The sequence below is a fragment of the Ambystoma mexicanum genome, chromosome 13 (assembly GCF_040938575.1).
Source record: "Ambystoma mexicanum isolate Mex_15411 chromosome 13, UKY_AmexF1_1, whole genome shotgun sequence".
In the NCBI taxonomy this organism is placed as follows: domain Eukaryota; kingdom Metazoa; phylum Chordata; class Amphibia; order Caudata; family Ambystomatidae; genus Ambystoma; species Ambystoma mexicanum.
The window spans coordinates 257,826,274-257,849,989 of record NC_090938.1 but is presented as its reverse complement, the minus strand read 5'-3'; the positions used below and the strand labels follow the sequence as shown (position 1 = coordinate 257,849,989).

The 23,716-nt window shown below is 48.0% G+C and overlaps 1 protein-coding gene across 2 annotated transcripts in view; it reads left to right on the top strand.

The window, feature by feature from the left end:
• The first annotated feature begins 14,952 nt into the window (after nucleotides 1–14,952).
• The window catches only part of LOC138521162 (zinc finger protein 510-like), a 392,105-nt gene continuing 383,341 nt past the window's right edge, over nucleotides 14,953–23,716 (top strand). The window contains exon 1 of one of the 2 annotated variants that reach the window (XM_069633749.1): nucleotides 14,953–15,135. In XM_069633749.1, the coding sequence (XP_069489850.1) occupies nucleotides 15,112–15,135 (24 nt within the window). In that variant the 5' untranslated portion in view covers nucleotides 14,953–15,111. The remainder of the gene's footprint in view (nucleotides 15,136–23,716) is intronic. The other variant, XM_069633751.1, reaches the window with a different exon arrangement.

Below are 23,716 nucleotides of genomic sequence, written 5' to 3'. Positions count from 1 at the left end.
CCATGCTTCCGATGAATTTATGGATAAATTGCTAAATGAACGAAGGCCTGGTGCCTCTGCGCCACTTTCGTATGTTCCTCTTCCTGCTGCTTTGCCTCTTCCTCCTGTTATTCCTGCTCTACCTGCTGTTGTTCCCGTTGTTCCTGCTCCACCTAATGTTCCCCTTCCTCCAGCTCCTCCACCTCTTCTTATCGCACCAGTTACAGTACCTCCATTGAATTTGCCTGCTCCCTCTCTTCCAAGTGGTCCTGAGCCGCTTGTAATCGATCGAGGTGCAGGGTCAAAGGTTGTCACTCGCAATACTGTACTACCGGAGAAGAAACGTGAGTTAATTGCATGGGCTAAGTATTGTATGGAGAAGGATGATCAAGCTAATGTTTTTGCCACACTTTGTAATATGGATAATTTTCCTGAGAAAAATGTTTTTATTGAAGGTTTAGGGATTCAGTTATGTGTAATGTGGGGAAAGTTAAATAATACAGATCTCCCGCAAGAGTTAAGGGATCTAAATACTTTAGCGTTTTCTAGAGACACTGTGGAGAAAGTAAATGAGCATGTCGAGAGGTTATTTGGGTATAGAAAGGGGTTAGAAAAGTTGCAGAATGAGGATGACGAGGAGGAAAGTATGTATGTACAGAAAAAGTTCCTTCCTTGTGTATGGGAGGATTGGTCCAGGAGACCCCCCTCCCCTTCATCCTCCCCCCCCCCAGTGAAGTCCATGGCTCGTCAGGGGTCCCCCCTGCCACCAGGGCCCAGGTGGTGGGTGGGCCACTGGCTGAAGACATTGACCAAACCTGCTGAATTTAGCTAGGCCCTGGAAACCATTTTGTGAAATAAAGATGGTTTGAGCCCTGTGCACCACAGCACGGCCCCCACCCTTGGAGAGTTTCAATTATCCCTGTGGCCGCAGCTCTCTGGCAGATCCGCTGAGAGCCCGTTCCCATGAACAGACGGACATGAGCTAGTGTTAGATACCAACACTGTAACATTTCACCTTCCGCAGTGTATCGCTGTTTCCAGTATGACCCGGCCAGCGGGGCCGGGGTGGAAAAGAACTGTAAAATGGTCCCCTGACAAAAGCAGAGTCCCCAAATACTAATGAGCAAACCACCTGTGATGAAACTTTTCTCTCCACGACCTCTCTGACTAAAAACCTGTAACCTCCATAAGAATGGCAGAATGTGTGCTTATATGACATTAGGGATGAAGCACCCACAGCCCTGTAGCTATGCGCAAACAGTAAAAGTGTCCCGGGGGTTTTTCATGTTTTGTGTTCTACCAAGAAGCCTGCACCCCAAGGTCCCATGCCATAACTGAACTAATGCTGCTAGAGTGCAAGGGAAGACAAATGCAACCCAATTGGGAGCTCACGTAAGGGGTGCATGAAAATGCACCATATGTATGTCCAAGCTCACCATGTGTCACTGCCGTCAGTCTTATTGGCGGGTTGTTCCTGCGCGCTCCACCAACCTTACTACTACCTCACTTACCGCACATGTATAGACATGTAACAAAATGTTGTGGTTGTTAAATACTTAGCGTATAAGTAATATGTTCGAATTGGCCATATGGATGGCACTAGCAATGTCAAAAACGTGAGCTTTGAAAAGACTCAATGAGTATTGTATATTATGTGAATGTTTATGTCTCTTCCACCTAAATCTGCAACACACGAGGAAAATACCTTTGTGAAGCACATGCAAGGCCATTCCCCCTTCCCCCAGTGAAGCCTGCCAGATGAAAAAGCAGAGGCCTGTGCTGCTCTGCTCCACCTCCCCCAATTCGGCTGGAGCCGCTTCAAACATTCACATTCCCCCGCAGCGCCCAAGGCCACGGCCTGCCACCTGAATTATTTACAACCCAGCAGTAAACCCCGGCCTAAAAACACAGATCCAAAGGCGCCCTTTCTTAGGCTCCATGACCCACCGGCTCACCTTAGGTTAATGGCCCCTGTAAAATTAGGACACCCAATATTATGGCAACACTACAGGAACACATCCATAATGACTTCTAACAAGACATGATAACGCGGACCGCCTGTCCCATGCCCTGAGACCCAACCTCGCGACCTCTGATACTCGGTCAACAGGACAATGGTAACCATGTATTGATGTATCGCCAAAAGACCCCACTCTAGGTGCATTCCTCCTGTGTTGCATTAACCTGTAGAATAACCTATTGGAAGATTTGCCAGGGAAGATAATATTGCAATGTTGAATGACTGCGGTGTGCGTGGCCCTAGGGCAGAAAGCCAGGAAAGACATTCATCACTGACACTGGTCACGGTTGGCACAACAACACCGTCCGGATGAGCCCAGCTGACCTGCCAGGCCCAGCCCAACCCACGAGGGTAACCAGTGACGTCCTCCAGCCACGGCAAACCACATCGCAGCAACACCTATAGTTAGTCGTCGCCACCCAATCCCCACGAACTTGTGCCCCCTATAGCATGTAGGTTCTTATGACGCATTCTGTAAATATATACGCCTGTCTTTGCTATTTGTCGGACAGAGCGCTCTCGGAGTTTGCAGAGTTCTTTGCATGCCCTATTCTGATTGATAAACTCCCATTTAAGCTCACCCGCACTTTTTCCTGGCCTTATTCCCATCCTGGGAGAGTCCATTATTGTCTCTCATTGTGGGGAGGATTGTGCTATTTGGGGGACGCTCGCCTTCACTTGTCGTAAATCGATATCTGAGGAAGCACGAATTTGTATGAAGGACGCGCTTAGATGGATTTCGGTTATGTCGATAACTCCAGTTGAAGTATATGACACATATAGTCAGTATACGCCTGAAATGCAGAGGAAAGTGATACAGGTAATGATGGAGTACCTACAGGATGATTGTGTAAAAAGAAAGATTAGTTGTCCCACAGAGTTATTGAGTATTTACAAGAGAGCTTTTTCACTTGACACTTCTTCGACTGCTTTAGCGTTCGATTTAGCTCTGTTGCTTAGTAAGCGTTCGGAGTAACCTACTTCTCAGTTTCCTATGAGAGATGTTCCTCTGACATTTGTCCCGAAGGTTGAGTTTGCGGCCGATGCTGCACAGGGTATAGTTGTTGTGAACATTCCTGCACATTATGTATCACAGTTCGTTCACGTCCCGTTCTCAAGACAGGAAGTGAATACTATTAGGCAATCTATTCCTGATATTAGGAAAAATCCGACAGGATTCTATAAATAAATAGAGTCCGTCTTGCAATCCTCAGTATTCACCTTAGGCGATATCGATTTGTTATTCCCTGTACTCCTGCCCGTAGATTTGTGGAAGCAAGTTAGAACTATAGACGACGTGCCAGGGTTGGAAGATACATAGGTAAATATAACTAGACTCGATGGAGAAAGGCCAGCTGGTGAAAGACCGCCACAGGTGATATTAACTTTGCCTGATAGAATCATTGCTAAATTGAAAACCATAATTCCAGAGAAAAGAATTATATGGGACAAACTTACGGCCTGTGTCCAAGGAAAGTCTGAGGGTGCTACCGAGTTCTTTAATCGGTTCGAACAGGTATTCTTGGATTTCAGTGGACAAGACCTAGGCACAGAGTCTGGGAAAAGGTTATTTGTGGACAAATTTGTGCGTGGATTGCTGCCTGACATCCACTCACAAATTATGTCTTCTGAGAGCACTTGGCAGACGAAATCGCAATCAGAAGTACTGCACATGGCTCAGTACTACGAGAACCATGTCAATATTGAAAAAGATAGAGTTGAAAAACGAAAAGGTGATTTGAAAACTAAAGTGCTATTGCAGCAAATTGTTAGAGGCCCCAGAGCGGGTAGTTCTCAGATTAGAGGTCAGTATGTCCCGCAAGGGAATGTGCCCTTGGGTCCTGTGAACATTAACCAGTGCCAGTGCGCCTATTGTCATCAAGAGGGTCATTGGCTTGCACAATGCACTGTCCTTCGACAAAGGTCGAATAACACATTCGGGAATATGGGTAGACGATCCAGAGGTCGCCCGGGGATAGGGGGCCCTGGTAGAGGTCAGTTTACACAGGATCCTCAGCAAGCTTTCTCGCAGGATAATCAGATTTCGAGTGTGGACACCAGGAACATATTTGATCATCCTTCTGCTGCATATTTATCTGAAGAGCTTCCTTTTGATGACATTCTGTTTCGTTAGGATTGCCCGAAGCAGGGTTTGGAACCTACACCTATTCCCGTCAATCAGAAAGGTCCCTACGTTGAAATGGTGGTGGGAAATAGGAAATATCAGTTTTTGATAGACACTGGAGCACAGAAGTGTTCCATTGATCATTCACGGGTTCCAAGCATTCCACTGCCAGGGCAAACCAATGTTTCTGTAGGGTTTTCTGGCACACCAGTTGTTTGTCCGGTTTCTTCGCCGGTACCTATTTCTTTGGGTCCCTTTACGGACCACTGTCCATTTCTGTTGACTTCGAATTGTGGAGAGAACTTGCTGGGGTTGAATCTGTTAAAAGAATTAAATGCAGTAATTTATTGTTCTTCTGATGGAGTGCGCTTGACGATTTCACCACAGCAATTTTCTGTCTCGCAATTCTTGACTAGACCTTTGCCACCAGAATTCATTAATGTACCAGAGAGCTTGTGGGCTGTCGACGACAATGATGTCAGTGTTTTACAGATTGAACCTGTTAAGATAGTTTTGAAACACGGAATTGAGCTGCCATGCATTCCCCAGTATAAGATTTCAGTTGAGGGCGAACGAGCTTTGAAATGCATTGTTTCCGATTTTGTGCATCGCGGGGTGATTGAAGAAATTTCAGGAAGTTTGTGTGATAGTCCGATTTTACCTGTGTAAAAGAAAGGCGATAATGCAATTCCATTCCGTTTCATAATTGATTTACGTGCCATTAATAAAGTCGTCGCTCCACAATTTCCAATTGTGCCTGATGTGACGACAATCCTAACCATGATTCCAGCTACAGCTACTTACTTTAGTGTGGTGGATCTAAAGAATGCTTTCATTAGTATTCCTATACACAAGGATAGTAGATACTTCTTCTCGTTCACCTTAGGGGGACCCTCGTTCACATTTACTCGTGCACCTCAAGGGTACGCAGAGAGTCCTAGCATTTATAGTAGGGCTTTGAAAGAACAACTTGATACCCTTGAATTGCCTTCTACCTGTACATTGCTTCAGTACATTGATGACTTGCTTTTAGCTGCTAACTCTGAGAGCGCCTGTAAGGAGGGCACTGTGTTATTGCTTATCCATCTAGCTAAGCATGGTCACAAAGCTTCGCTTAAAACATTTCAATATTGTTGCCAGAAGGTCGCCTATTTAGGCTATCTCCTGTCAAAGGAGGGAAGAAGATTGACACCTGAAAGAATAAAACACATTTCTGGCATGTCTGTCGCAAATACACAGAAAGAAGTTAGAGCATTCATAGGTATGGCTTCTTACTGTAGGGTTGTGGATCCCAAATTTTCCACTAGTGATCAAACCGATGTTGGATTTGATGAAGAAGGGCATTTCTTCGCCATTGCCATGGAACGCGGAACACCAGCAATCGTTTGACTTGCTTAAGACTGCATTATGCTCTGCACCAGTTTTGGGCACACCAAACTATGAAAAGGCCTTTGTGTTGTTTGTGCATGAATGTGATGGATGTGCTTTGGCTGTATTAACGCAGGAACATGGAGGGAAGAATAGGCCGTGCAGTTACTTTTTTTCCGCCCTTGATCCTGTAGCATGTGCTTTGCCAAGATGTTTGCGAGCTGTCGCTGCTGCTGCTGCGTCTGTAAAACAGAGTGAGGGAATGGTCCTAGGCCATGATCTAACCCTGATGGTGCCTCACTCTGTAGATGTTCTACTCAACCTAACTCAAACGCAACACCTCACTTCTGCATGGTTGACCAGATATTAATTGATCTTGTTTGCTCCTCACATTCAAATTAAGAGGTGTTGTGTTCTTAATCCGGCTAAACTCCTACCTTTCCTGCAAGTTACTACTTGCGGCGATGAAGAGTCACATGATTTTTTGTATACTACCGAACAAGAGACAAAGGGTAGAAATGATTTGAAAGATACCCCTTTGGATAATCCGCAAGGAGAACTGTTTTGTGATGGCTCCTGCTTCAAACTTCCGGATTTTACATCCACAGCTGCTTATGCAATCACCACATTAAGCACGGTTGTGTAAACTAAGAGAATTACGCATAATTCTGCGCAGGCCGCAGAGATTAGGGCTTTTACTTGAGCTTGTGAACTTTCCGAAGGGCTTGCAGTAAATATATATACTGATAGTCAGTATGCCTTTGGGGTGGTTCACAATTTTGGGAGACTTTGGTCAGAAAGAGGGTTCCTAACTTCACATGGCACTAAAATCCAACACGGCTCCCTAATAGTACAACTACTCTCAGCGCTTGCGCTCCCTACTCAGTTATCAGTTATGAAATGTGCAGCACATCGAAAGGTTACAGATGACATAGGGAAAGGGAATGCTTTCGCTGATCAGATAACTAGACAAACTGCTACCGATCCCCTTATGGAGATGTATGTTTCAAGGGAGATTGTAAATGCTTATGCAATGGATGAGGGTATTGGGTCTGTACAGGATATCCAAGCTGATGCCACGTTAGAAGAATCCAAAAGGTGGGCTGAAGGCTTGGGGAAACTTGATGATGACGGGTGTTGGGTGGACATGGCGGAAGGGAAATGGCTACTCCCTGACGCGTATGTAATGATGATGGTCATCATGGCCCATGGTCCTACGCATGTATGTGCCCAGAAGATGACAAAAATGGTAGAGAAAGTTTGGGTAAATGACAAAATTTCAAAAATTGCCCAGCGCTACGTCCAGGATTGCATGATTTGCCTACAACACAATGTGGGAAAGGGGACAGTAACTCCAAGGGAAAGTTTTGGGCCACCCTCTGTCCCCTTCGAAGTGATCCACTTTGACTTTATTGAAATGGAACGATGTGATAATAAAAAATATGTGCTGGTGGTTATCTGCGCTTTTAGTTAATGGGTTGAGGCTTTCCCTGTTACAGATGCTACAGCCATGACTACTGCAAAAACCATGTTAAGGGAATATTTCCTGCGGTTCGGGCTACCAAGAGTTATCTGGTCGGACAATGGTCCACATTTTGTCGCTGCTGTAATTCTGCAGATATGCGCGGCATTACAAATTGACAAATGGTTCCATTCGGCCAGACATGCTCAGAGCGCTGGACTAATAGAAAGACACAATGGTATCATCAAGAACAAGCTCGCTAAGACGTGTGCCAGCACCAAACTAAAATGGCTGGACGCCTTACCGATCGTGTTGTTATCCATGCGTACAACCCCTCAAACTAAGACTGGGCTCTCTCCATTTGAGGTGGTAATGGGGAGACCTGCCTAAATGCAATTCATTGAGAAATGTTGAAAATGTATTACTGTTACAGACTTGATGGTCGTGCAGAGTAAGAATACCTCCGTCCCCAAGTACCGCACAGACAACACCAGAAATACTGCCTGTGTGGTCTTTGAGGCCACAGGTAAAGTGGTTCGTAGGCCTGGATTCGGGAACAGCCGGAAAAGGACCCCTCGAACGCTGTAAGACAATGGGTTATAGGATAAGCACAGACCAGTTGGCAAGAGCAGAACCCCAGGGAAATGATTCGAAATGGCTTACCTAATGTGTTGGCAAAGATGCTCAATAACAGCAGAGAGGCGTTGGGAATTCCCCAAATGGTGGAGGGCAGATGGTGGGTATGTAGACAGGCAAGCGCCCAGCGTGAGGCCAGAGACCAAGAATCCAGGACAAGAAACAAAATCCGTAGGGCAAACCAGGGACAGTCCAATGGTCAGGCAGCGAGAAAACCAACAGTTCCAAAACGAGGTAACAAGAAGCAAAGGCAATAGGAATCCGATTGGGTAAAGGTAGTACGGTAACTGGTGATCCAAAGTCAGTACTTGGGCAAGGCAAAGGCAATCCGTGATACGAAAAAACGTGGTCGAGCAAATCCGTAGAGTCAAAAGCGAAACGAGCGTCACAGAATCCAGGTGGAAACAACTGTGAAGGGACGCTCATTATTTACCGGAAGCTTTTAACCAATGAAGGCGTATCACGTGATGGGGATGGCAGAAGTCACGTGATACGGAGTTGTTGTGAGGACGTATCATGTGATGGGGATGACAGTAATCACGTGATACGAAAGTATTGCTGCAATGGAGAGTCACGTGACGCGTGACACGCGGATCCTCCAAGGTCCATTCAGGGCACCATGGTGATGTGGAAGCCTCCAGTGTAACTGCCAGGAGCGGGAGGGAAGGTAAATGCCAGGTCTATGAGTAAACCCCCGGGTATGATGATTGAACAGGCGCATGCACGTGCGTGCAATCGGGTGTGTATGTGAGCGAGTGGGACGGCAAGAGGCCGAGGGTGGGGGTGTGGCACTTGCAGAGGGGGTGTTAGGTGTAGGAGACGTGACAATTACTTTCAGACTATTGCAGCCAGTTGACTAAAAACCTGTATTTGATTTATCACCAGGTACGAGAAGCTTTACCTGTGCGATACGAGGGCCCCGGCCACAGCATACGGCCTGGAAGCTGGGTGCTCGTCAAAGCATTTGAGCGCTCTTCCTGCCTTGCACCTCGCTGGCGTGGGCCGTTCCAAGTCCTGTTGGTCACCCAGACAGCGGTGTGGGTCTCTGGGAGAAAGAACTGGATCCACGCGTCTCACGTCAAGAAACTTCCTCACCCTGTGCCACACGTTACAGAAGAAACAGAAACCCTCGCTAATGCTGCAACCAAAGATCCCAAAGCAGTAAGTAGCACTGAGAGTGTGTCAGAGAATCTCTCTGAGCCCGTGAGGCTTGGGGAAGCTGCCATTTTGTCTCCACACTCTCCAAAAGTTTTGCATCCGGAAACTGCCATTTCAAATTCGGCATCTTCACTTGTTTCCGACACGTTGCTTCCAACAGGAAGTGACAATATTTTGTTTCCGGATCAAACAGTACTGGGAAAGGTTAGGAACAATCTGCGTCCAAGAAAATAGACTTACGTCACTGTTTTGCTGTGCATCTGATAGACTTACGGCACGGTTCGGCTGTGCATTTGAAGAAGAAAAGGATTATCAAGGGCTTGTTTCTGCCAAAATTTGAGAAATGGGATTCTATTGGCTATGGTTGTGGAAGGACTAAGAAGTCGCTCGACCGGGAGGTCGCCAGCAACAAACATTGGGTATCCGTTTGAAGACTACAATCCCTGCTACCGCTCGTATGGGACATGTAAATAAGGGGGTGACCAACCGAGACAATGGACAAAATGCCTGGGCCCCGAAAATGTATTGCTGTATTTTTATAATGATATTTGGGTTTTTAATAGTCGCTGCCTTAGGATTGTGGTACCTTGAGGAAACTCATTCTTTAGAACTTTTGTTACCTACTGAAAGTACACCTATTGTTCCTACTCCCTTTGTACGTTTGCATACTCTATCCCCTAGGGACTCTCAGCATAGAAAACGGTACCACAATAACACTCTACTACTTATCATGAATGCTACGCATGCCATTTTTAATAAGTCTAACTGTTGGGTCTGCTCACATTTACCGCAACACAGGGATAAGGGGCTAGGTTGGTATATTCATCCTTTACCTTTGACAACTGCTTGCTATGCTTCTCTTACAGCACTGATCTTTGGTTGTTGGAATGATAGCATCTCAGGGAACTTTGATGGCACCAATTTGAATAGTTTTGAGAAACGTGTTTTGACTCCCCTGGGATGCTTGCTTTTTGCAAAAAGGAGTAAACCTAATGTTGCTTCTATTAGGCCTCCTGATAAACTGTCTCGTCCTTTCCAATCTTTGATTTCCTTTAAGATGACTCCAATAGGCAATAAGGATGCCATGCCTCCTTCTTACACTGTTAATCATAGCCCCGATTCAGTTTCTTTTTGCATACAGAGGAATGGAATTCAGTCAATGGGAGATTTTCTAGGTTGTGCCAACGTTGCAAATTTGACTGGGGAAAACAGACCTTTGTATGTAGGCGAACCTGTCTACTTTGTCTGCGGTAATGTAGCATTCCCATGGTTGCCCAGGGATTGGCAGGGAACATGTTATTTAGAAATCCTGTTACCTGGGGTGTTTATAGTTAGTACAAAAGAAGTTTCAAAGGCTCGTCCACGGCGGGACGAGAATGGTGACACCCCAGCACAAATCTTGGGAGATATAGCAAAATCAGTTGTGGCATTTTGGGGGCAGATAGCGAATTCAGAAGATATCAGAAAACTAGTGAGAGTACTGGAGAGAACCATCAACCGGACCACGGACATACATACTCTATAATATGACGTTAGAACAGAAGGCGATAAGACTACTAGCACTTCAAAACCGGATGGCATTAGATGTCATTCTGGCTGAACGGGGGGGAGTGTGTAAATTAGTGGGGTCTGCTTGCTGTGTTTTCGAACCAGATTCCTCCCCAGCTATCTTCAAGGCAATACAGAATCTGCACATCCTTAGTTCCGAAGCGCATGTTCCCGAGGGAAACTGGGATCTTAGCGCTTGGTTCTGGGACTTCTTGCGATCTTGGGGTTGGAAGGTACTTTCGGTCTTGCTGATTATTCTGGGAATCCTGTTGTTTCTTTGTTGCTGTATTCAGTGTCTACATTCAGCGCACAAGCGATAGGTTCGATAGGACATAAAGTGTATTCCCCAGATAAAACTTCCAAAGAATATGTGTTGAAAGAAATTTTAGCTAATGACCTAACGGCAATAGAATTTTCCGACAGTGATTCAGGGTGCATGGACGATGATGCATGGAGTTATTTGCAAGGAGATCCAAAGTAGTTTTAGCACTTGGCATAGGCGAAAAAGGAGGGTTTGTCAAAAGAGAAATGATATTGTGCCTCCTATTGCAATAAATATATGTATATTGGCCTACGCCAAGCTGCTCCAAAGTCACTTGCGAAAGAATCCGTATTGCAAGGTCCTGACCTTAAAATCAATGTAAGCCGCCATTTTAGGTCAATCCGCCATTTTAGGATTCGCTTTGTAAAGTCACCCTGTGAGTTAAAATGGTGGACGATGTCATTCCAAAATACAACATGGCCGTCTTGACCTCTGTACATAGCTAATATGTAACTTGCCTGCAGGCCACTTGTTGAGGTCGTGAACGGAGACGTTGTCCTTCGTTGACTTGTGCGTAAGGGATTACTCGTGTAAAGATACTAATACATGAGTATACTATAAAAACAATGTATTCAAATAATGAACATAGAACACCTGTTTGACCACATTGTATTAATGTTTAAGAAGACTAACATGGAAAATCCCAGAATACACAGTTGCTGTATAGGCTTGTTGATACATGTATTAAAAGCGAACCAGTTATATGCGGTTGTTCGAGACTTGGCATGAACCCTAGATCGGTGATGTGTTAAGTGGAATATTAACCCGAAGTGGGGCTGGACATCGTGCTCACAAAGTGTATAAAAAGCCGATGCATTCTAATGTACAGCGTCTCTCACTGAACACACTGAACCACGCTGGAGTTTGGTGTGTTGCACTGAAGGCCGATAGCTATCTGATTTTGCTCTGTTTTTGTAACTGGATTCAGTATAAAATAAAGTACTTTGTATGTTTCTTTGTAACCCGTGTTCGGTGTATTTCCTTTTGGGGTACTCAGCCTCGATATTTTGATTTTGTTTTCACAAGACATCAGGTCATACATGGCCTCTCCTCCGAGAAGCTCCCGAGATCCATCCTATCAGAGTCAAAGCTGCTGCTTGACACCATCTTAACCATGGCACTATAACGAGAGAGGACAGACGAGCATGTGACAGAAATGGAGCAGATGATTAGCCGCTTACCACGACACACAGAAACAGACCGCAACACCATGACTACCATCAATGCCCTACGGCCCGACTAGCCACGGCAATGGAATGTGAAGTGGCCAAGAAGGCTGCGGCGCACGTATGCCAGATCATCCACCGCCTGTGCCAAATCAAAGGCAATGCAGCTAGATTAAATCACAGAAGAGACAGACAGAGACCCCTGCCTGCAAAAGACCAATGAAGCAATACTAACTGGGGAGTGGAAAACCTTCCTCACTTCTGTCACTCACCGGACACCCCAGGCGAAGGAGATGATGAAAGCCTTGTTCAGGATACAACATGAGCTGTCTGTGTCTCTGTAAGGCCTGATCCTCAAGGGACACTGCATCGTAATGCCCACCAACCTTCAGTAGAGAGTGCTCCAGCTCACGCACGAGGGGCACCAGGGCATCGTAAAGACACAAGCTTTCCTCAAGTCACGAGTGTGGATGCCGCAGATACAACAGAAAGTCATAGGTCTTGTCGAGACCTGTAGACATTGCCTAGCCACCCGCATACCAGGACTTCCAGAGCCCATGGCCTGTCCCCCGAGAAGTGAGCGCCGCTGGGACACTGTGAACCTAGACTTTTGCACTATCACCAACGAGGCCTACCTCCTGGTAGCGGTAGACGAATACACAAGATACCTGGAAGTCGAGACAGTCAACTCCACTGACGCGGCCTCTGTCATGACAGCGCTGGAGAAAATGTTTGCTGTCCACGGAATACCTTTGTGAATAAAGATTGACAATGGTCCTCCATTCACAAGCAAAGAGTTCAAACGCTTCATCGATGACATAAGAACCCGTCACCACCATATTACACCATTTATTTATTTATTTGCATTTATAAAGCGCACAAACAGTCTTTGGGCATCGTGGGGCTGTTACAGAAGTCTTACTTAGTTACTTAAGTGCTTGCAAAAACATACATGGTGCCTAGCCCAAGTTGCAGGGGGGCAGCAGCATAGAACTGCAGAGTCAATAAGATGGCAGATACATAGTGCCTAAACCATACTGGCCCCAGGCCAACAGCGACGAAGAAAGATTTATGGCATCTATCAACAAGTGTGTGTGAGGATCGCCAAGGACAAAAAACGACTGTGGCTACCGGGACTATACCGATTTCTTTGGTCCTATCGGCAAACGCCTCATTCAGCCACCCAGGCCAGCCATGCAGCCCTGATGTTCAGGGTACCCATCCAAGCAGGACTCCCCCTTCACCACTCGTGGCATCCCCCACAAGTGGAGCTTTAGCCAATGGAACGGAGGAGACAAGAACACAATGCAAGGGTGGATAACTCAAGAAGAGCCACAGCTAGTCAGCTCCATGTAGGAGACACAACACTAGTTAAGTACTGTACGCCTAAGGGGAAGATGCCCTCCCCTATGAGTCCCTTCCTTGGATCATCACCCATAGAGAACTTGGGCTAGCCACAGCCATGCAAGAGTCAGAAACTGTCACCAGGAACGTGTCCCACTTCAAACGGACACCACCCACCTTGTGGGAGGAATCCCAGGAGGACAGAACCCCCAGGAGAGCCCCATCCCTACTGGCTGAGCAAACACCAGAAGACCAGAGGGAAATGCCAGCTCCCGAGACCCCTACACCCAGAGACAGAGAAAGGAGTCCGCCCAGATCGGCCACTCCACGAAGGGAAGATGAAGGGCGATACTCACTTAGGAGACGGCTGGTGCCCTCCACTCGACTCCAAGGGTACATCCTAAATGGCATCTACAAACATGCCTGAGGCCGAAGCATGTGGGACTCGCCCCCTGTGAACACCATCAAAGACTGTCATGATGTTTGAAAGTTCATTTTTTGTTTGTTCGTCCAAGTTGGTGAGGGATGTGATGTCCACGTAATACGTGATGACGGAGTGAGGATAGATCACATGAGGTGATAAGAATAAAAGAGAGTGAGAAAGCCCGCATAGGCAGTCTACGCTTTGACACCGCAACCCATAGCTCTCAACTATTTGTCTCGTAAAGGCGGGTGAAATCACCCGATTTTGTTTTTGGCGGGTGAGACGCCCATTGGAATGAATGGGCGTGCAGGAGGCTTGATGGGCGAGTCAGCCCATTGCAAGGCGGGTGACACCTGCCAAAAGCGGGTGAGTTGAGAGCTATGCGCAACCAAGCGTGTCTGTGTCCATCATTTCTTTTCTGTGCCGCGCGCCCTGCATCCAGGCCCCGCCTACCCCTTTTTTGTCACACCTCACAGTGGCGACATAGCTCTCAACTCACCCGCTTTTGGCGGGTGTCACCCGCCTTGCAAAGGGCTGACTCACCCGCCAGGCCTCCTGCACGCCCATTCATTCCAATGGGCGTCTCACCCGCCAGAAACAAAATCGGGTGATTTCACCCGCCTTTGCAAGACAATTGGTTGAGAGCTATGGTGGCGATCCCTTGGTATGACTCAGGGGTATGTACTGGGACAGGAAGAGGGGAATGGAGTCAATGCCCCATTACTTACTGGTAATCTTCATTACTCTTAATGATACTCTTCCTCATCACAGTACTGACAACCCTAATCTCCCTCTCTGGGTGGGGAAGGTCCCATTATCCAGTTTGGGAAATTAGTAACTGCTGAATTGTGGGTAATTGGTAGGAATTATACCTCCAAGGAAAATACATGTTTAAAAAAGTGTTCTTTGAGTGGAGGCGGGGCTTCAGAGGTAAGTGCTGTGACGGGGAAGAATGGGACTAGGAGTAATGAAGATTATCGGTAAGTAATCGGGGCAATCCAACCTATGAACAGCACAGAAAAGAAAAAACACAGTGACACAGTTGTATTTGCAGCAGAAACACAAAACAATTAAGTGCTTGCTCCCCACTTCTAAATATCATTAATCAAGTTAAACCATATCTGGGAACAGCAGTGTTCTGGAGGATATTTAATTTCCCCACTGCGCATGCCCTGAAAGGAGAGATTTTTCATTTTGCAGAAATCCTCCTAGTTTTGGTCTGGAAATGTTTTCCGCTATACTTATTATTTTCTCATTGGATAGGCTCAGACAAAAGATCGTCAGGATTTTGCAATTATTTTTATTCTGTGAACTTTGAGCGTTTTACTCAGGACAGTAGAGCAAGTAGACGTGCTTACACTGAGCGCGATCTAGTGACTAGTGTCTCATGTTCTAGGCATCTGAAATGAGAAAAAACAGGCAGAAATTTGACCCCTTCCCTTTCCCCGACCGTACCTGACCATTCATTGTTATTTTTCCGACAGGGGTGTTCGGATCATCACGTACCCCCTGCCCACTTACAGCTTAGGCACTTAAAGCCCACACACAATCAGAGGAAAATGACCTGGCACGAATCAACGAAGGTGAGTAATATGTTTATTTTGCTTAAATCTTTCCCAGTGATGGTGGATTCGGAGTGTTGTAAGGCCCTACGTGCAAAAACAGGAAAAGTAGGCGTGGGGGAGCGAAGAGGATGGTGGGAGCTCATATATGTGAAGTAGAGTTTTCACAAAGTAATTATGTATGAATTGAAAGTGCACATTCTTTAAAAATTATGGGCAAGCAGAAATGTAATTTAGATAATGTATACAGAGCGTAAAACACTTTGATAGATGTGAGTGTGCAGGTGGACCGCACGGGTGTCTATGCTGTACTAAGGTTCAGATGGTGCTTGAACATATGTCTTTTTAAATCAAAGTGACAAGTGATTTACAAGTATTTCAACAAAGGCTCTTAAACACGTGATATGAATGAAGCTGTCGACACCAAAACATACAATTTGGTGAAAATGGAAGTACAGTAAATACGAAGGCATGCATGTCTGTGGCGTGGGTAACATAAGGACAGCACAAACCTTGGGCATTGAGGAAAAGGATAAGAGGCAGCAGATGGGTGTAACATGGGGCGATGGGCGCAAGACACTAGTACACTTGATTAGAAATAAAGTGTAGTAATGTGAAGAAAGCAGGGGAATTATGGATTATGAGTGGAGAGTGCACATGGGCTCATGGACTCTGAACGATAGAGTTAGGGGGCTAATAGGCGTGGGGCGGGAGCAAGAGAACTCACTGAGAATGTACCAGAGGCAGCAAGGGGATGCATGCTTTATAGTACATTCAGAGCTCCAGGATGTTATAACCCTGCCGCCTATTAAATAAGGGACGAACACCAAGAGGGAGACTTCACTTCTTCTTTATTCAACTACCAACATACTAATGATTCTAACTCCTCTCGCCTCCTCCTAGGTCATGGCCCACGTGACCCAAACCACGCGGGCTGTCTCTGCCTTAAAGAGACATGAACCCTCTAACAACACCCCGGGACAAATGTCCTTGCTTCCGGCTCAGCATTCTTCAACGAGGCGCAGTGGCTTCTTGATGGTTTGCTGGGGACGGACACTGGAGGCCCCACTTGGACCAGCCTCAGGGCTGCCAGCCACCTCTGCCACTTGTCGGGATAACCACCTCGTTGGAACCCACAGATCATCCCTTCACAAGGCTCTGGGTCTGGATTGTGAGGGAGGGGCATTTCATCCTCTTCTTTAACAACATGTTTAAACAATGAACTGTTCAGTGTTATCTCTTTCTCCGAGTTCACGGCAGTCACCATCGCTCCTTTGACTGCAGTGACCTGTAGGGGGTTCGGAGCAAAACGGGAGTCTGTCTTTCTGACGGTGGCTTGCTGGTCCAGCACCTCATCCCCTACATGGAATTCTTTCGGTCGGGCTCCTCTCCTTTGATCTGTTTCCACCCGAGCTCTTCCCTTCCGCTCAGTGTCTCTTCTTATAACTTCCTGATCTGCTTTTGGCTGGCTCGCCGGGTGTCTTACAACGTGGGTGCAAACCTGATACTTCACCATCAACTCCGCAGGGGTCTTATTCGTGGCTTTGTGAAGTGTGTTGCGGTATTCCCGCAGCAGTCGACAAAGTGCTTGATGGGGGTCAGCGCCTTCGATTCGTGCCCTCTTTAGGGTTTTCTTGATGAAGGCCATGAACCTCTCCGCCATCCCATTGGCTTGCGGCCACCGAGGTGTGATCTTCTGATGGGCAAACCCCATGTGCTTTGCAAAAGCCACAAAATCATGGCCACTGAATGGGGGACCATTGACCGACTTGATGATGACTGGGATTCCCCATTCGCTTATGATCTTGTCAAAAATCGCTGCCCCCTGGGCGAACGCTGTGGATGTTGCCTTCTTTACAATAGGATACCTTGAGTGTTCATCGATGAAGAGTTGCAGATACTCTCCGGATTCAAGGGGCCCATAGAAATCTACAGCAACCTTCTCCCAGGGGTGTTCCGGGATCTGCATTGGTTGAAGTGGGATCGGAGCCTCAGCCCTGGTCGTACACTGGCACGCTACACAGTTCCTCACCCATTGGTCTACCATGGCATCCAATAATGGGAACCACACGTGACATCTGAGCTGTCTCTTGGTATTGTCTGCGCCTCAATGGGCCCTCGTGGGCTGTCTTGATAACTTCAGACCAGAGGGTCGCAGGGATGACAAGTCTGCACCAACTCAGGAGTATTGTTTTGTCCTTTACAGCCAGCTCTGCATGCACCTTGGCCAATCTCTCCAGCTCACCTCTGTATGCCCCTGGGTGGGACAGTACAGAACGGCAGTAGTCTCTCCACCAGTTGTTCTCTGTAAGGCTGATCACCAGGGCCATGGAGGGGTTCGCCGCTGAGGCTGAAGCGACGATCTCGAGCGAGACAGCTGGGGGAAGTGCATTCGCTGTCACATAGCTGATGTATTCAGTATCACCGGGTCTAGGCACAGGCTTCCCTGTGGGGTGTCTTGACAGATGGTCTGCCGGATTATTCTCACCCCCAGGATGGTGGATTATCTCAAAGTCATATTCTGAGAGCCTGATGCCCCATCGCTCCATTCTGGGGGGCATCTTGGTCCTGGGGTTCCCGAACAGTGACAACAGAGCCTGGTGGTCCGTGATGAGGGTGAATCTCTTCCTTATCATGAAGTTGTGGAAGTGCTTGCACGCCCACACAGCTGCCAGACTCTTTCTCAGCTTGCAAGTATGCAGACTCGGGTGGGGCTAGCGCCCTGCTGGCGTAGGCCATGATGTGTCTTGGCTGTGCGTCCACCCCATTTGTCTGCGCCAGTATGGCTCCCAACCCCACTGGTCTTGCATCGACAACAATTTTGGTGTGCCAGTCCGGGTCAAAGTAGGCAAGCCTCCGGGATTCGGCCAGAGCCTGTTTGGTGTCAAACGCCACTTAGCGGCTCCGTGATGGTGGCGTAGTGTGGGATATATCTGGCACAGTAGCCTGCCATTCCCAGAAATGATCTCACGTCGGCTGCCTGACCTGGTTCTTGAAGGTTGAATATGGTGGAGACCTTGTTGGGGTCGGGTGTCATGCCTTCAGCAGAAAAAATATGTCCAAAGAACGTCAGTTTGGTTTTGCTGAAGCGTCACTTGTCGATGTTGAGTGTCAACCCTATTCCTTGGATGGCAGCGCAGGTCGTCCGCATGGTAGTGTCATGCTCCTTGCACGATTTTCCAAACGCAAGGATATCGTCACTGTAGTTTAGCGCCCCCCGCACTGGCCTGATGACCTGTCTGATGGCCTCGTGGAAAATCTTGGCTGCCGACGAGATGCCAAAATGTAGGCGCTTGTAGAGGAAAAGACCGTCCGAGGTTGCAAAGGTGGTGATGCTCCTTGATTCGGGGTGAAGCTCCCTCTGATGATACCCCTGGGTGAGGTCAAGCTTGGAGAAGAGGACAGCCTTGTTGATCATGTCTTCTATCCGTGGTCTGGGGTGTCGCTCTCACGGCCATCTGGTTGTATACGAATTGTTCATATTACAACAATTGTAACATATATGCGGGGGGAAACCCCCTGCAACCCCCCACCCAACCCAAACCTGCCCATAACCATATATATATATATATATATATATATATATATATATATATATATATATATATATATATATATATATATATATATATATATATATGGTCAATTGTGAAAAGGTTAATTGTGACCCTTTAAATTCGGTCAATTGTTCATTCGAACAATTGTAAACGAACAATTTGGGTAATACCGGCCATCCTCATGTCCACACAGTCTCAGGCGACCCCCCCCCCCTTCCTTAGGCACAATCACTAGTGCTGAGACCCACAGGTTTGTGCCTGTGGCCGGTTTGATGATGCCGTCCTCAAGAAGCTGATTGAGCTCATTTGACACGGCAGCCTGTAGATGAAAGCCAACTCTCCTCGGGTGTTGGGGGACGGGCCGGACTGATAGGTCTATGTGCAATTTAACCGGGGGACCTTTCATCTTGCCTAATCCTTTGCACAGGAGTGGGAATTCATTCAAGATTATGTCTTTCGTGATGGTGTTCACTGGTGACTGATTGCTCCACAGGTTGCAGACTTGGTCTTTTGCGTCACTTGTGGGGGCAGTCGAGCAAATGGTGTCGCCTTCTTGGACGTGAATGTCAATAAGGCCCAAACAAGACTCTGTTCGATAGCTGAGAAGACACCTTCCTTTGGTTGGGCTACGGATCACATGGATGATTGTTGTAGTGGAACGATCACCATGGATGAGCCGGTGTACGAAGGATCCGATAGAGTTCAGAGGGATGTCGGCTGTTAGGAAAGATTTCTTAATTGTGGGTAATTTTCCTTCCTTGTGGCAACCCCTAAACATTTTGCTGTTGTTTTCACTATGATCTAGACTTTGCCAGAGAAGTGCAGCCTTCTGCCGCACTCCTCTGGGCTTTCGCTCCATTCTTACGGGGAAACTGACATGCCCTTAAAACAGTCAGTACCGGAAAACGTTGTTTTCCGTAGTTCTTTTATCATGTTGCAGCTTTCGCGCAACATGGCACAAGAGGGCACTGTAAGCTAAGTTACTGCTCTCTTGGGTCTCTAGTCTTCTACAGGCCCTAGACACTCTCTTAGGATTGTTAACGAACGGTGCAAGTGAATCATGGACGGGACTGGTGGCAGCCATCATTTCTTTGTGTTTTGAGCTCCTTTTGGCTGTTTCAGTGCGTTTCTCACACTTAGCCCAAAATGGTGGCCTGGCTTCCAAAATGGCTAGACCACGAGGCTCTTTGTCCTGTCCGCTGACCGTCTTGCCCCCTTCACCTTCCCCAGGTCGAGCCGACCCGGGGCCTTCCTTATTTGGGCATGTACTTTCCCGCGAAACACAGATGCTTTCGCGGGCTTCTACAGGCCTTGTGTGTGCCTCCAGGATGTGGGCTGGGATGTCTGGTCCCAATACACATCCTGGGTGCCAGAGAGTCTAGTGTGTTGTGAATGCCTGGGACCACCATGGTCCGTGATAGGTCCACGTATGGTGTGAGTGTTTTGTGAGCAGATCTCCCATTGGGTCCCCTCCGTTTTGGTGCGAAGGGAACCGTGGATAAGAGGAGGCTGGAAACACCACTACCATGTCGGATCGCCTGAGTTCTCACGAACAAAGGAATACAGGAGCCAAGTATCCTGCAACTACGAGGCTGAACCGAGGAATCTCTGGTGATCCGCTGAAGGACTGCTCCTCTGCACTGCTGTCGCTTGGTGAAACACTTTTTACCTCTGATCGAACGAGAAGGCCGGTACTGGTACTTCGACCCCTTGGAATAGTGGGAACAACTATTCTCGCATCTTCACCATCTCCTGCACGTAAGCCTTCGGAAGTGTCTCTGGGCCATCCAGCAGACTGACCAGCCTACCCAGGAGTCTTGCTCTGTAACCGCCGTCAGGTTGTGTTGTATTACGAGTCCTTGTCACTCTCACATGATTCGTACACTTGGCATTCCTAGGTCTGAAGTGAGTAGTGTACATTGGGCTGAAATACACACGGCCACTCCGTTGCCCTGCTGTGGTAACAAACTGTGTGGGTTCACTGCGTTTGGGACATCCTCAACTCTAACTTCTGCTGCTGTGGAATCTACACGACGCCGAGACGTCCCCTGCTCGTATCTGAACCTGCCAGCACGGAAACTGACGCGGAGAAGCCTGGGTCTGCCTGCATCGGGGACTGGTGAGGAGCATCGCTAGGAACTGGTCGCCCTCCTGCAGTAGCCCATAACTTTTCCCCGCTGTGTCTAACAGCACGCCTTTCCATACTCGCGCTCTGCTTCTGCCCACAGTGGAGGCTGCGCTTGAGTCGCGGAGCTCTGTTCATCTTCATCGAACTAAACTGCCTGATTCCCTTGAAGAGACTCTCCTTTGCCCGTTGGCACCAGCGTGTGCAGGTACTTTTGAGCATAAGGCTCCACTCTTCGTAGGGCTCGGACTTCCTTTTAGTTAGGTGCCTCTGAAGGCGGACTGGGTCTAACTATTATTCGCACTGCCTGTTTTCCTCCCCATCTAGGTGGTCTTCACATTTCGTGCGTCTAACTCGTTGGTAATTGTATATATATTGTATTTGATTGTGATGTGTTGGTTTACTTGAGTTTTATTGTGATTTCTCGCTACGGTCAATGTTACAAAGGCCTTGTAATAAATGTGTCTATATTTTTAATATAACACCTGCTTGGAGTAATTTGTAAGTGTCCTTGCTTTGTGTGCTCATTGTGGGCTTTCAGTCACCCTCGCCCCTCTTGAGACCTAGTCTTGACCGCCGCGATCGCTACCCTGATTGGTCTGGCTTGTCCAGAGGTTACCCTGTTCCAAGAAACTAGGCTGGCCTTCTGAACCTCTGCCCCTCCAGGACAGAGTTCAGAAATCCATCTTAACATCGGCTCCCCACTGGAAGATCTTGGATACTGTCTGTGCCAGCATTGGATTGTCCGGGATTTGATGAAATTCCTTCTCCCCCATGGTGTTTACAGAGACCCCTGAATCAACCAGGAAACAGAATTGTCTGACACAGATCTCTACTGGTAATCTGGGTGCTTCCCTCTCGTCCATGATGAGGTTGACGTATTCATTCTGGGCATACTGGTCATACTGGTCACTCTCGTGTTCCACTCCGTGTGGTGCTGTCGGGTAGTATCGTTGGAGTGGCGGTCCATCGTATTCATCACGAATCCGTGAAATCTGGTCATATGTCACAAATGTGTATTGTCCTCAGAGTAGTGGTCCTCCACGACCCTCACATATCGTCTCGGCCCTTGCTGGTATGTATGGGTGCATCTGGTATGCCTGGGTCTGTGGGGTCCGGTTGTAGGCCCTGTATTGTGGCGGTGGTGGCATTTGTGGTGTGGACAAGGGCCTGCCCTCTCTGCAGACTGACTGGAAGCGGCCTTCTCTACCACAATTCCCACACCTCTGGGTGAGCGCGGGGCATGCCCCTGAGTGGGGAAATGCCATCCCACAGTGGTAGCGCTGCCGCTGCATCCTCGGTTTGACAGGTATCCCCCTCCAGTGTTCTTGTCCCCTGATCTTGCATTGCTTGGTTGAACGGCTGCAATCAGCTCACTTTTGTCCTGTTTGGACGTGGTGTTGCCTCACATCTGGGTTGCTTGTATGTCCATTCCCTCGAAAATCCTGGCCATTTTGCTGACCTCATCGACGCTGAGTGGTTTTTTGAGCAATTGTTTCTTGAGTGTCTGCGATACACACCCTTCAGTTACCCGTAGGGAAATGGCTTCGTCCAAGGAGAAGGTGTGAAACTGGCAGTGTGCCCCTTTAATTCACAGACGTGTGATGAATTTGTCAACTATCTCTTCAACTCTCTCGGTATACTGGTTGAATATGTACCTCTCGTAGTCTCTATTGGGCACAATGACAAGCCTTTTGTTGAGAGCTGTGAGTAGTGTTGCAAAATCAGGGTGTTCGGCTGTTGGACTCGTCTTAATCAGTGTCTTGATTTCGTTTCCAGCTATGTTGAGGAACACGTTACGTAGTTTCGGGGAGTTTTCTTTACCCGCTGCTGCAATAAAGTTATTAAAATCCTCCAACCATTCTAACCACTGCCGGCCCTTGTCAACCTGCAGGGTCATTGAGAATTGGGGAGGCATGCACCATGCCCTGGCTATGGACCTCATGGGAGGGACTGGAATCGTCTGGGACTGCACAGCCTAACCTTGGGGCGAACTCATGGTGGCAATTGGTAGCAGGAGGTGGTAGCACCACTTGGCTGGTGGTCTTGGAAAAACCTTGTGTTAGGCTCTTATTTGAAATCAGTGGTGGGCAATCCTGCCCTCTGGTGGCTGCTGGCACATGATAGAGCGCTCGTGCCTACGCACGTGGCCGTGGAGGCCCAGGCGAGGATGCCAGACAGGCTGGGTTCATTGTGCAGCCCTTGGGAGAGAGAGCTGGCCAGGCCCAGCACTGCTTGGGGCTGGCCCATGTGTAGAGTGTGCGGCTGTGGTGCCGCTCTGTAGTTGCAGCCTTCGCAGTGGGGGTATGGGTCCACCCATCTGTGGTGACATGTGGGTCGTGGATTCAGGTGCCTCGACCCCTGGCAGATTGGCACGCGGTAACGGGGAGGCGCGTTCCTTGTTTGCGCTGTCCGGACAGCACCCAGCTGGCAGCAGCAGGAGGACTCTGGCGAGGCCCGGAATTGGGTTCCTTTGCAGCAGAGGACAGGTGTCGGAGGACAGCCGTGGACGCAGTCTGGACTCAACCGCAGTAGCAGGCACAGTGCAGCGGGATCGCTCGTGTGCCTAACGAGGAGGATCTTGGTGTCCTACGGCAACAGCCTTGTCGCCAGTTGTTATAACCTTGCGGCCTATTAAATAAGGGACGCACACCAAGAGGGAGACTTCACTTCTTCTTTATTCAACTACCAACGTACTAATGATTCTAACTCCTCTTGCCCCCTCCCTCCTCTCACGTCATGGCCCACATGACCCAAACCACACAGGACTGTCTCTGCCTTAAAGAGACATGAACCCTCTAACGCAGGACTCCTAGATTTTGAGGGGTAAACCCATGAGTAAAAGATATGTAATGTTGTCTCTCAACAATACCATACCCTACTTTTCAAACAATCGCTGGGAAGGCACATCCATACAAAA